Here is a 12,947-nt window from a genome sequence, read left to right as displayed (position 1 = left end):
GATACATGGACTAACATCTGGGCAGATCAGTTAAGTGTACTGATTCCTTTTGCTTACTGAAGTTGACTTCTGTTAAGAGGTTTACTTGTGTAACTAAATTGACCAAGTCTTATTAGAATAGCTATTTAATGTGGTGAGTCTCAATTTGCAAAATATAAGTGAGAGACTCTCCTCTGTTAATTCCAATTAATGCTAGTTGCAACTGGGCTGTTCAGTAACTTCCCTGGTTTCACCTTCTGTCTGCAGATGGAGGAGGAGGAGGATCTAAGTGAAAGAGGATTGCCACGAATTGCTTCAATCATGAGTAGAGTTAGAGACTTGAAAAACAAATACAGAAATGAAGACAATATCACAGATGAACTGAACTCTACTAAAATATCAGCTGATACAACAGGTACGTGTTTTTAACCTCTATTTTCAGTTATGCAACTGAAGGAGGAAAGAACTATTAACCAAAAGGGTTTAAGGTGTAGTGTTTCTTCAGTGTTAATGACCATGAAGTACATTTAATCTCCTTACTTTTAAAAATATGCTAGTGAGGGGGAACAAAACAAAAACCCCGTAACGCTAGTATTGCAAGAAACCTTTCTACTCACATTGGCTGCAGTTTTAACCTGCTTTGTTATTTTTCTATCAGATAACTCTGGAACTGTTAATCAAATAATGATGACAACAAATAATCCAGAAGATTGGCTATGTTTTTTGCTTCGGCTGGAGAAAAAGGGTATTCCTCAGATGGATCTTAGCATACTGAATAGACTCATTGGTCGCTACAGTCAAGCAGTAACTGCATTACCTGCAGAAAAGCATAGTGAAGATGAGAACTATGCTCGCATCCTTGTGAGATTTGCTGAGTTGAAAGCGTAAGTACAAATCTTCAATTTTCAATATAAGAACTCTCAGCAATGACTTCTGGATTTTAATGGTGATAAAATAGTGTGGTGTTTTCTTGTTAGCGAATCCGTGAAGCTGAGCAGCTTTGGCTACTCCATAGTGCTTGCATCTGTTGTATTTGCTAATGAAAAATGATTCTTCAGAGCAATTTGATTTAGAGATGTTGACGCTTTTCTTTCTGGACAGTGTATGTGAAGTTCATTGGGGAAAAATAGCATATGACACCTCTTTCTAATTTAAACTTTATGCTTTAGATCAAAAGAAGTTGTGTGAGTGAAATTTGATATAAAACTCTAATACGGATTGTAGTTTAGCAAAGGTTAAACTGTATACATTCTAAGTTCAGGGTTATTTCTTTGTTGGCTCCTGAAAGCGTCCTACTGTGACTGTGTGGTAGACAGATTGCTATTATCTAATTCATCCAGGCAAACTTCAGTGGTCTCCCATTGCCTATTCTTCCTCCTCCCTTGCTCTGAAAGGCACATCCCAGCTGTATTAAATGGCTCCTTTAGGGTAGGAAGAATGTCTTAGAACGTCATTCTGTACTTTTATGAAGTGAGTTCTGATCATGGTTGTTTACTTCTTTGTCTAGTGCAAATTTAAACTATGATTATTCGGATGTTTTCAGACCTATTTTAGGGCAAGATCATAATTTCTAGTAAGAAATCCTATTGTCACTTGAAGTATTGTAGCGGTACATTTTTGAAGAGCTGCATTTTAACGTCACAGTGATCTCTCTCACTAGAAGAACAGAGCAGGTGGCCTCAGTGAATATAGTTAGTCTGTCTGTTTGTTATACTCTTCCCATTAGAACTCTAGCAGGTGTTTTGATCTTGCAGCATGATGTAGTATGTTTTTTTTTGTCTGTACTATCATCTGCACGGGTTCTGTTGCATTGGTGTTTTACTTCCATTGGGCAGTTTTTGTTAGCTGTTGAATCTGCTGTTGGTAAACAATCAGGAGTGCATAACATCCTGCTGTGAATCCACAGCATCCTGGAGACAGCAGTGTTTTCTGTTGAAGTGTTGGAGTAAAACATATTTCAGAAATACCTCCTATTTCTAAAGACATGGAAAGATAGTGTTCTTTTTTGATGGTCGGTTGATTTTCATCAGAACAGAAATTGTGTAATATAGACTCAATCAACATTTTTGGGGAAAAAAAATTCCAAAAAGAGTCCTATTATTAAGCTGTATCTGTTATCTCATGTACAGTAGGAGTTTACCTTCAGGAAAACTATTCCCTACCTTCCTAATATGTTAAACTCTTGAACCTCTTTTCTACTTGATCTTTAAAATGCAATTTTGAATTTATGGATCCTAGATCTCTGTTCAGTATTCTATGTATTGCATTGCAAAAAACCAAAACAATGAAATGTGTTTAGCTGCTTCACTGCTACCACCTTTAGGGATTCTCTTGGGAGCAGTTTGAGTACCTTTATTCACTGTTAAAATGCTCTATAATAGATGTACTAAAATACCCACTGCTTTGCTAACCAGTATTGCTGCTACTTCTGGCTGTAGTGCACTGCCTCCAAGTATATGGCACTCAGTCTCTGCTGCTAGCGTCAGGTCTTGTTCTGCTTATTGCTGGCCAAGCCTGAGCAGTTCTGTACAGAAATGCTTAAACATTTACATGTTTCTTTTTGCAAGTGAATGTAATTAGTGTGTTAAAGGCTAATTCAAATTTTCTCTGACATTGCCTGTGGATGAGTTCTTCCGTACTTGTGGCATTGCCCTGAATGATCAGAGCTGAGTATATTAAATTACTGGACTGTAGTAACGTACCTAAACTATGGTGGAGACTTTGCTCTTTTAAAAAATTAATTCTACATGCTTCTAGGGGAAATGTTTTTTTGTCTTCCTGTGTTATGTTTTCTATGCTTATTTTTAAGCAACAAATATGAGAACAGCTTATTTTCCTATATCCATGTTTCAAAGTACTACTTTTGCATGCCTGTTGAGCCAGGATAGAATTTTGAAGAAATTTCTGTATATAAGTATGGCTTTTGCTGAATGCTTTTTCTTTATTTTAAAATAAAAAAAAAGTAGATGAAGAGTCTATGCCTGCCTTGAAACCTGATTGTTATCTTGTTTCATAGTGATATAGGTTTGAGCCTTTACAAGTACTTATTGCAGGTTATCTGGAATACTAAACACTGGTGTACTGTGTGCAAGCATCTCCATTTTCCTGCTTAACAAACTTTGGCTGATGCATCTCATGGACTTTGTGGCACAGCCTCAACATTTTTGAGGTATATTCTTTGCCATTGCTGCTTCTGGCTTGAGCCCAGCAAATGGGCTTAAATCTACCTTTTGCTGCTATCAAATTTAACTGATAAGACTGTTGCCTAGAAATATGGGGAGAACTGAATGAATTCACTACGTTTCACGAGGAGTTGATGTTTCTGTATACCACTTCATAGGGGTAGCTATTACAAATTCTAGTGTTCTAGTTTTGCATAGGTGTGGTATTACAGATCCTCAGACAGGAAAAAAATTCCCTCAGCAGCTTTCATACCTATTAAGGGACCCTGTCAACTTGTGTGCAGTTGCAGAAAGTCTTCGCTGTAGAAAAGCTCATAGCCTCTGATAAAATTTCAGACTTCAGTGTCACTTTATGATGAATATCTTCTGATTGGATTTATATGATACTTTTTTCCACATGGACTTCCTGAAGTTGTTTTTTCTCCCCACAAATTCAAAATCAAATATCTCTAATGTAGTAATTGCTCCCTGTTTTCCTTCCTTGCCCCTCCATCCCCTCTTGCAGCCTCGTTAGTGTAGAAGTGGATGCAGCTAGATAATGGAGATTTTCCTCTGGTGTCAGCATGCAGCTTGGAAGGTGTTGGTGGGTGCTCTGGGGGAAAATAGCTTCGTGTTCTTTGTCACTGTTGATGCTATTCCTCAAAACGAATCCCCAGTCTTTCATTTCATATATGAGCACATTTTTCTTCTTGAAAAGGGTCAGTTTGATATATTTACGTTACTAGTTTTTTTTAAAAGCTCTTTGCTTATATGTACTTCATGATTGATTCATTAACGATTCTGAGGAATGTAGAATGTTCTCTTGGTATATGTTCGATTCTATGCTCAGTAACTAGTGATATGCTGTTTTTACAGTCTTCAAGATCCAGAGGAGGCACGGGACCAGTTTCATCTGGCCAGACTGAACTGCAAGAAATTCGCTTTTGTGCATGTGGCTTTTGCACAGTTTGAGCTGTCACAAGGTATTGAGCTATCACACATGCAGAAAAACATGTTTGTTGCTGTTTTGTGGTGTTTTAGGTGTTTTTTTAAGCCTCTGCTGTCATATTCTTCAAGGAAACTGATAGGTATTAATTCAGAAAATGAAATACTTGGATTTTCTTTTATGACTGAAATTTAATTAGAATGTTTCATTTCTGATACCATTATATATTATTTTTTCATTTTTATAAAAAAAACTTTGAAACAAGGTCAAAATTGGTTGTCATTTTTATTTTAAAGCTTAGATTTTATTGACAAATTTGAGTGAGACTCTCAGTGACGTGAAAAATGATCATCAAATCTAGGGGGTAGTTTTCGTTTAGATACTTGCAAGTTGTGAAAGAGATCATATTCCTCCAAAAAGCAACTGTAGATTTTTTTTTTGTATTTTGCTTAAAATAACAAAACACTGAACTGTAAATGAGATCTGGTTGAATTAAGTTTTCCTGTCACTCAAGTTCTTAAGTAGCTTGACTGCTTTTGTTTCCTGTTGTTTTGTTGTTGCAAGTTGGTATTGGGACAGTGGAGATGAATGATATCTTCCGTTGCTTAATAATAGTAGTAGGCTAGCTTCTTTCAGTGTCAGAAGTCATATTCCCATCAAGTCAGGGAGCAGGAGATAGTTTTGTCAGTGTTTAAAATAGAATGGTACTCTGTCAAGTTTACTACAGTGTTTTAGGCAAGCCATTTTGAGAAGACAGTGATAACATCATCAAAAAAAACCCCAAAGAATAATACTTGAACTGTCTGGCTCTGGTAGGACTAGTTGCACTGAGAGCAGATGTTTTTGAAAATTTTATGCTGTTGCTGGGTGTACTGGATCTGGCTTGAGTGGAGTTTTCCTTCATAGGTGCTGTGTTAGGTTTGTGACTTTTTAACAATGCTGACAACACATCAATGCCTTAGCTGTTGTTGAACATCATTTGCCCAGTCTGATTAGTCAGTTATCTTACCAGCCGTGTTCTGGTATTGCTTGTTGTTTTGAGCTTTATAAACAGTAGTTAAAAAAAAAAACTGATTACATACAGTGCTCACAAGACAAATTATTGGTTAATTAAGGTAATAAACTGGTAGTACTGCAATAATAAAGATACTGGTAAATAGTTATACAGTGGGTTTTACACTTGCTATAACTTAATTAAAATTTAGAAATGTTACAAGTGATTACTAATAATTAAATTTCATCCTTCTGTCACAATCACTCATGAACCTAGTCACCCTGCAGTTATGGGACATGCTCATGCAATCATGGTGGGTTTTTTCTTTTTACTTTGACAGCGAAGAGTCAACCTGAAATTAAATCCTAATCCCAAATGAACAAACAGTTTGGCTTTGTCTTGTCTCTCATGTGGTTTTGATTTGTATCTGTTACCTTTGATCAGGTTGATTTGACATTTGGTAATGTAGTGTCCCTGCTGGGTGCTTCAGAGTGCTATTGCTTTTCAGTGAGCTTGTCCAGCTATGACCAAATGGAGAAGAGGACTGTCGTGCTCTGGTACCTCCTGAACAAGGTCATTTCAGCAGAGCCTGCTGTTTGGTTCTGAATTAATCTTTCCTTTTGCATTAGGATGAAAAAGTACACATTCATTACCTTGTTTTGAATGAAATTGTGAGTGAAAGCTCAAGTGAAAACTTTGAAGCAATGATTGACAATGATATTAATTTGCTTATAAACTGAAAGCTCATAACCTAAAAATGGAGTAACAAAGGTAACACTGTTTTTGTTTAAATAGGCCAGATGAGGAGCTGCCTCTTCATTGGGTGCTTAAAGCAAGATTATTGTTTATTGCTAAAAGCTCATGACCCTAAATAAAATTCTCCTTTTGAGTATATGAAGTGTTTTGCCTAAGTGTACCTCAATCATTTGGGTATTTTTTGTGAAATAGACTGACAGACCCATTAGACACTTCTGGCTTAACTTCCTTGCCTTTGTTTCCAATCTTATAAGGAGGTTAGAATGATTTTTTTTAATGTGGGCATCTTTCTCATATTCTTAGTTGTTCAAAGTCACGCTAAATGCAGAGAGAAACTATTCTCATTTTGAATAACATGTCATCTTAAAGAACTGTGTAGCTAATTACTATAACCATAGGTAGAATGCTGATTAGGGCTTCTCAAATAAGCAAAAACCCAAACACCAACAAAAAACATTCACTCCACAAAAAGCCCTATCCACTTGTTACAGATTTGGGAGAAAAATGGTATTTAATCAAGGGGTTTAAAAAACAGCCACTACGACTAAGCACAAAATAAATCTAAATAAAGTCATAGCCAGTTTTATTTTAATGTTTACTTGCTTCCTTGTCAGACATTACAGATTATTCTTATATTTGCTTGCTCCAGCATCAGTTCTGCCCTTCTGGCTCCAATCTTAACTGCAGGTGACACTGACATTCACCTTCAGTTATCAGTGGAGTTTTGAGTGCTAGAGACATGGAGCTCCTGTTAGAGCATAATAAAAACGTATTCTTACAGGTGCTACATCCATATAGTTGAAGAGCTTTACATTTTGTTGCTCTGGAAATGAGGAATAAGACATTAAGAACTACAAGGTACAGCTGTATATTAGCAGCTGTAACAAGGTTGCATCATTTTGTCCAGGTGCTTTCTGAACAAGAGCCAAGGAGAAGATTTTGGTCACAGTGCATTTATTCCTTTATTCATGTTTGATACTTTTTCATAGCTAAATGTGTATATGCTTATTCATGCAAACTGAATGCTTTAATGCGTGTTCTGGTAAAATATACCTCATCTGTTCTCTTCTATTTTAGCTTATGGCAAGTGGTAATGTGTGAAACTAATTAAAATAAAGAACCCGAGAGTACCAAAACTAAAACAAAAGCAAACAAACTCATCATCCCTTTTCACCCTTCTTAATTACAGTGCGTTCTGGAGTGGTGATGTTTGACTTAACTGCTGCGTTTAAAGACATTTTATAATACACATATAATTTTGTATCTGGTCAGATGTGTAAGTCCATAAACCTCTTGCTTATGCTACGGGGGGAAAAAAGCCTACTGATTTTAGCATTTGTGTTGTGTTTTCTTGTGGTTCTAACTAAATAAATGCTGACAATACAGTTATGAAGTCATAAATCATATTTTATGACTTGAGGCTCAATTTCATGTGAAAAGAACTGGCTTAAGTGATTTATTTGTAGCTACTTCTAGGCAGTATTCCAAAAGTGGAAATCTAAGCAGTAATGTGCAGACTGAACAATGGCTTCAGAGAATTATGGAAAATGATTATGATACCGTAAACATAATTATGTCTTCTAAAGAAAAAAGACTATGACGACCATATTGCCACAGTGCAATTGTTTTTATTTGCTTCATCTCTAATGTTATATCCTTTATTACTTAGGAAATGTGAAGAAATGCAAACAGCTCCTTCAGAAGGCTGTGGAGTGCTCTGCTGTTCCACTGGAAATGTTAGAAACTGCTCTACAAAACTTTAATTCACAAAAAAAGCAGTTGCTTTCAGATGAGGAGAAGGAGAACTTTGCAGGTAATTGCAATCTCTTAAAATATGGATCGATTTCAAGCATGTTGTACTGCTAAAGGAAAAAATTATTCCAGTGTTTGTCCTTTCCAGATACAAACTCCAAATCCACTGTTGTCCAATAAACATAGTTCTCTGTTTTCCATCTTCTTCAATACGTGATTCCATCTCTTCTCAAGAGTCATCAGAAAGTAAACTGTTTTTTGTGAAGGGTATCTCTTTTGCTTTATATGAGGACAGAATTAGTGCAAAATAGATCTGATTTCATTTTTAAGGGATGCATCTTCAGAAGCATGATAGAGATTTGCTGTTTCCTGTTGATCATAATTGTCAACGGTTTACGGGCGTTCAGCCCGGTTCTGTGATGAAGGGGACGGGGGATCCACGGGTCCACGCCCCGGGAAAAGGGAAAAGGGAAAAAGGGTAGGGAGATGGCCCTGAGAGCAAAGAACAGCGGCAACAATCTGAGGAGAAACAAACTAATTTACTAAATAAAATATCGGAATGCAAAACAACACACTATAATACAATATAATTACAATTTAAGCTGATAAATCCAATACAGAGAGAGAGAATGTCCCAAAATCAAGGTAGGCCTTACTCTACTACCGACGATAAGACGGCTGGAGAGCGAGGTGCTGCCGAGACGAGAGACAGCGGAAAAAAGGGACGAGGTCTCGTGATCTGCAAGTTTTATACTGCGAGCTTTTATCTTTTCCCTCCGGCTGGAAAATGGTAACAGAGGAGCAAAGTACCGTGGGGAATGTAGTAGTCCTTCTCTTCCGAGAACCAGGTACATTCACTACATGATGTTATGATGTGGAGTACCAATAACCGAAAATCACAAAACCATGACACATAATATGAAATGCTATTTATGAGGGGTAAATAAGTATTTGGCAATGCTTACAGTATTATTCAGTCGTGGTATTTGTTTTTATAAGCTTTGTTTCCATATTGACCTCAATTCCACATCTGATGAACTGTTTCCCAGGATAATTTAATCTTCATGGACTGTGCAATTTGGACCTGATATTATTTGCTTTACTTACTGCAAATTTTAAAGGAATACTTATGAAAGAATATGTGTGGAAAGCTTATCTGCCACTTAGGAATCAATGAATCATAGAATCATAGAATTGCTCAGGTTGGAAGAGACCTTCAAGATCGCGTCCAACCGCAACCTAACCATACTGCTCTAACAACCCACCACTAAATCATGTCCCTGAGCACCACATCCAAATGGTTTTTAAACACATTCAGGGAAGGTGACTCAACCACCTCCCTGGGGAGCTTATTCCAGTGCTTCTTCCAGTCTTCTTCAATTCCCATGAATTCGGGGGAAGAGTGAGCTCATCTAGTCTTAGTTTACATTAATTTGTAACATTAAGCACTTGAAAAATGCTGCATTTCAGTGCAACTATTTAAAGATAAAAGTTTTGAAAAGCAGTAACAACAGAGTAGAAATATCTGAAACGCAGGGATGCAGATGACTTAGATTACTGAGCTTGGCTTTAATTGAATTTTCATGTTACTTCTGGAGCAATAAAGAGGCTTATCTCTTAATCTACAGGCATTTAAGTCTTGTCTCTTTAATATTTTCACTTAAAGAGCTGCTTTTAGGAACTCCTTATTTGAAGGTAGTAATGCTGTGTAATGCATTTCTTCACACATGAATAGATTGTTCAGAAAGCTTTGACAAGAGTTACGTGCAGTTATAGAGTAATGACGCAAATGTAAAAACCTCAGGAAGTCTAGAAGCTTTTGGTTTAATTTCCCCTCCCTCCTTCTTTTATGGATGGCAATATAAATATCTGACATACTGGGGATAACTTGGAAAAAAGAAACACATGCTCTGAATAATATGAGAGAGGCTGTCTCAAACTATGAAGGAATTAAAATATATTGTAGATCATCTGAATGTGAGTCCAATGGTAAACTTGGACAAGAAATACTTATGTGGAAAAAAAGCTTGGGGGTGTTTATGGGAGTATAGGAATGATGATACTGGAATCATCGTTCAGCTGCCAATTGAAAGTTATTCTCAGTGTCAATGTTAAACTCAAAGTGTGTTATGTGTTGAAGTACTTATTTTTAAATATTTGGCTGAGTAGTATATTGACTTGAGTAGTTTATTAAAAGAAAAATATAAACTAGAAGTAGCTGAAATGTTGGTGTTCATCTGCTGGAAGTCTAGCTTCTACGAACTAAAGACAGAAAGAGACATGGGAGGCTTCAAAGTAAAAATGAAGTTCACTTTAATAAATTGCTCCAGAACTGAAATGTTAAGCAAAATTGTATGGTGAAAAGAAAAAGTCCTTAAACTGGGATTTCTTGGAAGGCAGTGGATTACCATGAATTCTGTTTGTTGGTCAGGCAAATAATTTCCTTTAATGATGGAAAAGAAGGCCTACATGAAAAAGATCTTACCATCACAATTCTTTGATTTTTTTTTTAATGCCTATTCAATAGTGCTTTCTTTCTTAAAATTGTCTTGTGTTGTAGATGAGCTCAGCAGTTTATCTGACTAATCAGACAGTAATTTCCTTTTGAGAAGGCTTGTCAGGATAATAAGCTGAAGTTGGGTTTAGTATTCACCTAAAGCTCTTAAAATATCTCGTACTTCAGTATTCCCTAAATTGAGAGTTAATCTCAAGTGTGGTATAGTTGCATCTGTATGTTCTGATTTCTCATGGTTATTTGTTCATCTCTGAGGAGTTACCTTCCCTTCTATTTTTCAGCTTTACCCAAAAATATTTTGGATGATGGCAGTGTTCAGTGCACTGTTCAGTAGAAGCTGACTTTGCCTTTTGTTTTAAGGTTAATGTACAACTTCAGATAACTTTTGCCAAATCTTCCATAACTGAGTGAGATTCTCTGTTGGATTGAGATGGGGCTAATGAAGCTGTTGCTTTTGGCTTCCTTATCTTGTGTGAACTTGCAGTAATAGAACACAGCTTATAAGAGCACTCTCAAATTTGCCCTGAGCAAAATCAGGTACTTAAATTACACCCAGCTAATTTCTTTGTCCAATTCAGTTTAATTTGCCTGATATGAAATATGAGTACTCTCATACTCTCATACGTGCTACATTATATAAGTGAGAAGAAGGGTCCAACAAATAGGCTTTGGTAACAAGCTGGGTTTAGGTGCTTCATTTAGGAATTATTGTGGTTATTTAGATGTGGGTGTGGAATGAACAGAATCCAAATATGAGCAGTTCTAAATTTCCTGATGCTTCCATATGGGACAAACCTCAGAATCATTCTTCAGATAATGCTGTTTTAGAGGGAAGGCTTATTTTCAGAGGGGAGATGTAGAGAATGGACTTTCTCTGAAAGCTGCTGTTTCTTCCTCCCTCCTGTGTCATGCTACTTAAACCATTGTTTGGTGTTTTCTTTGAACATTTTCTTCCTTCTGCACAATGATTGAGGATTTTCAGTTCAAAGTTAAATTGTTTGGTTAGTCTTTGGATATATTGAATTTTCCTTTGTTTTAAAGTGGTTTGCAATTCTAGCTTTGTAGAAATCAAGCAGCTGATATATATCTTTAGCTGTTACATGTCATTTTGTGCCTGTCCTAGATCTTTCTGGCTGTAAATCTTTTAAAATTGTATGAAATGTATGCCTAGATTCATAGAAAATAATGATATTAATATATTGGTACTAGATGACTGCGAATGTGTTTATCTTTCAAAATTATTATAGACACTTTTCTTTAGAAATGCAGTCTGTTGTGCTATCTGAACAATACTAACTAATTTACTTGCAGTGTCAAGTATACAGGAGTCTGGACTTCAGAGCATAGCTGGAAATCAGAGAAATATAAAAAGGAATGATTCTACTGAAAATTCTTCTGCTATTGCGAAGCTTCTTCTTGGGTAATGGCTTGATTTCTTATTTAATTTCTTAAAACATTTACAAAAGGAAGCCACGCACTACTGTGTTTTGTGTTTGTTTTTTTTTGCCTTCAGGGAGGAGAAATCACAAGAACTTGATGCTATAGTTAATTTCCACAATCCATTAAGACCACTAAACAAATCTAACCAGGTACAACATGAATTATTTTCCTTCAAAATCTTAAAATTTTAATACTACTTTGTGCATTTGATAACTTGTTATTTACTCTTAGGCTTGCCCTTTTGGGAGGGTTCCTGCTAAACTCATAACTGATATTGATGATGAGGTGCAGAAGATGGATGCCCCACTTACAGCTAGCGTTATGAAAAGGTATAGTTGCTTGGTTTTACTGCAGTGCAACAGGTTTTCATTCTCCTTTTCAGTAAGAATAGTTTTTCTTATAAGTCAGTGGAAATGTAAGGTGTTAACAATGTTAAAAATTAATCTAAAGATGATTGACAAATAGTCATAATTGTGATAGATACTAAACATCTTCCTATCTTAATACTGAGATTGTTTGTATGGTAACATTTCTTGTTCTAGCAAATTGATAGCCTCAGCAGAGACAGAGACTAAAACAAAAATAATTTCAGTTGAAACTAACTTGAGATTTATATATCTTAGTTCCAAAAATCAAATAGAGGACAGTCTTATTTTCCAAAATATTTTTAAATCCTTACTTTTAGCCATGCCATTATAATCTTTCATAACAATGGCGGTTTACTAATGGATACATTGTTATATTAAGAAAGTTATTATGCTCATTTTAATGTAATTGCTCAGCAGCAGAAGGATCTGCCAACTTAAAACACCACATTGTTATGTGTATCCCAGAGATTGAAATTTACTTGGAAGTCTATTGTTAAGGTTTAGAATCCTAGCTGTGCTTTACCATTTTCAGTAGAAGACAACCAATTAGTCATCTGTTACTTCATGAGATTATGGTGGCATTGTTAAAGACTTCTGTACTGTTTCTCACTTAGCTATTAGTGGACCCATTTTTCTATGGTTTTTTAACTTGTAGTCAGAAGTCTTCACACAACTGTTTTTATCTGACTCACAAAAGACAATCGATGTTGGCATGTGATGCAATTAACAATATTATTTCAACAGGCAAATATCTAGCTCCAAATGTACAGCCTTGATTCCACCTTTTCCACTGTCTGAATCAAAACCTAATGGGAGTGATTCGTGTGACCTGGCAGACTCAAAGGTAATGTAAATTTCTGTCAAATAGGCAGAATGAACCCTACCTGGATGACTGATGTTGTTAGAAAAATGATAACACTTCAAGTCTGTTTAAAGTAATACAGTAGAATTGCTCTGTTAAGCAATCAGTTGTGAGCAGAAATGTTCATTGTAGCTTTCAGAATTGAAAAGCATTATGCGAAATCAGATGTTAAGA

At 36.0% G+C, this 12,947-nt stretch overlaps 1 protein-coding gene across 4 annotated transcripts in view; it reads left to right on the top strand.

Moving 5' to 3' along the window:
- TTK (TTK protein kinase) overlaps positions 1-12,947 on the top strand; it is a 38,193-nt gene that overhangs the window by 6,667 nt on the left and 18,579 nt on the right. For all 4 annotated transcript variants that reach the window (XM_021392040.1, XM_021392038.1, XM_021392039.1 and 1 more), the window contains exons 3-10: positions 247-394; positions 638-863; positions 4,017-4,123; positions 7,506-7,649; positions 11,415-11,523; positions 11,617-11,692; positions 11,775-11,872; positions 12,656-12,755. In XM_021392040.1, coding sequence (XP_021247715.1) covers positions 247-394; positions 638-863; positions 4,017-4,123; positions 7,506-7,649; positions 11,415-11,523; positions 11,617-11,692; positions 11,775-11,872; positions 12,656-12,755 — 1,008 coding nt within the window. The remainder of the gene's footprint in view (positions 1-246; positions 395-637; positions 864-4,016; positions 4,124-7,505; positions 7,650-11,414; positions 11,524-11,616; positions 11,693-11,774; positions 11,873-12,655; positions 12,756-12,947) is intronic.

This window comes from Numida meleagris, chromosome 3, assembly GCF_002078875.1.
Source record: "Numida meleagris isolate 19003 breed g44 Domestic line chromosome 3, NumMel1.0, whole genome shotgun sequence".
In the NCBI taxonomy this organism is placed as follows: Eukaryota; Metazoa; Chordata; class Aves; order Galliformes; family Numididae; genus Numida; species Numida meleagris.
Note: the sequence above shows the minus strand (reverse complement) of the source record. Positions and strands in the feature narration are given on the sequence as shown.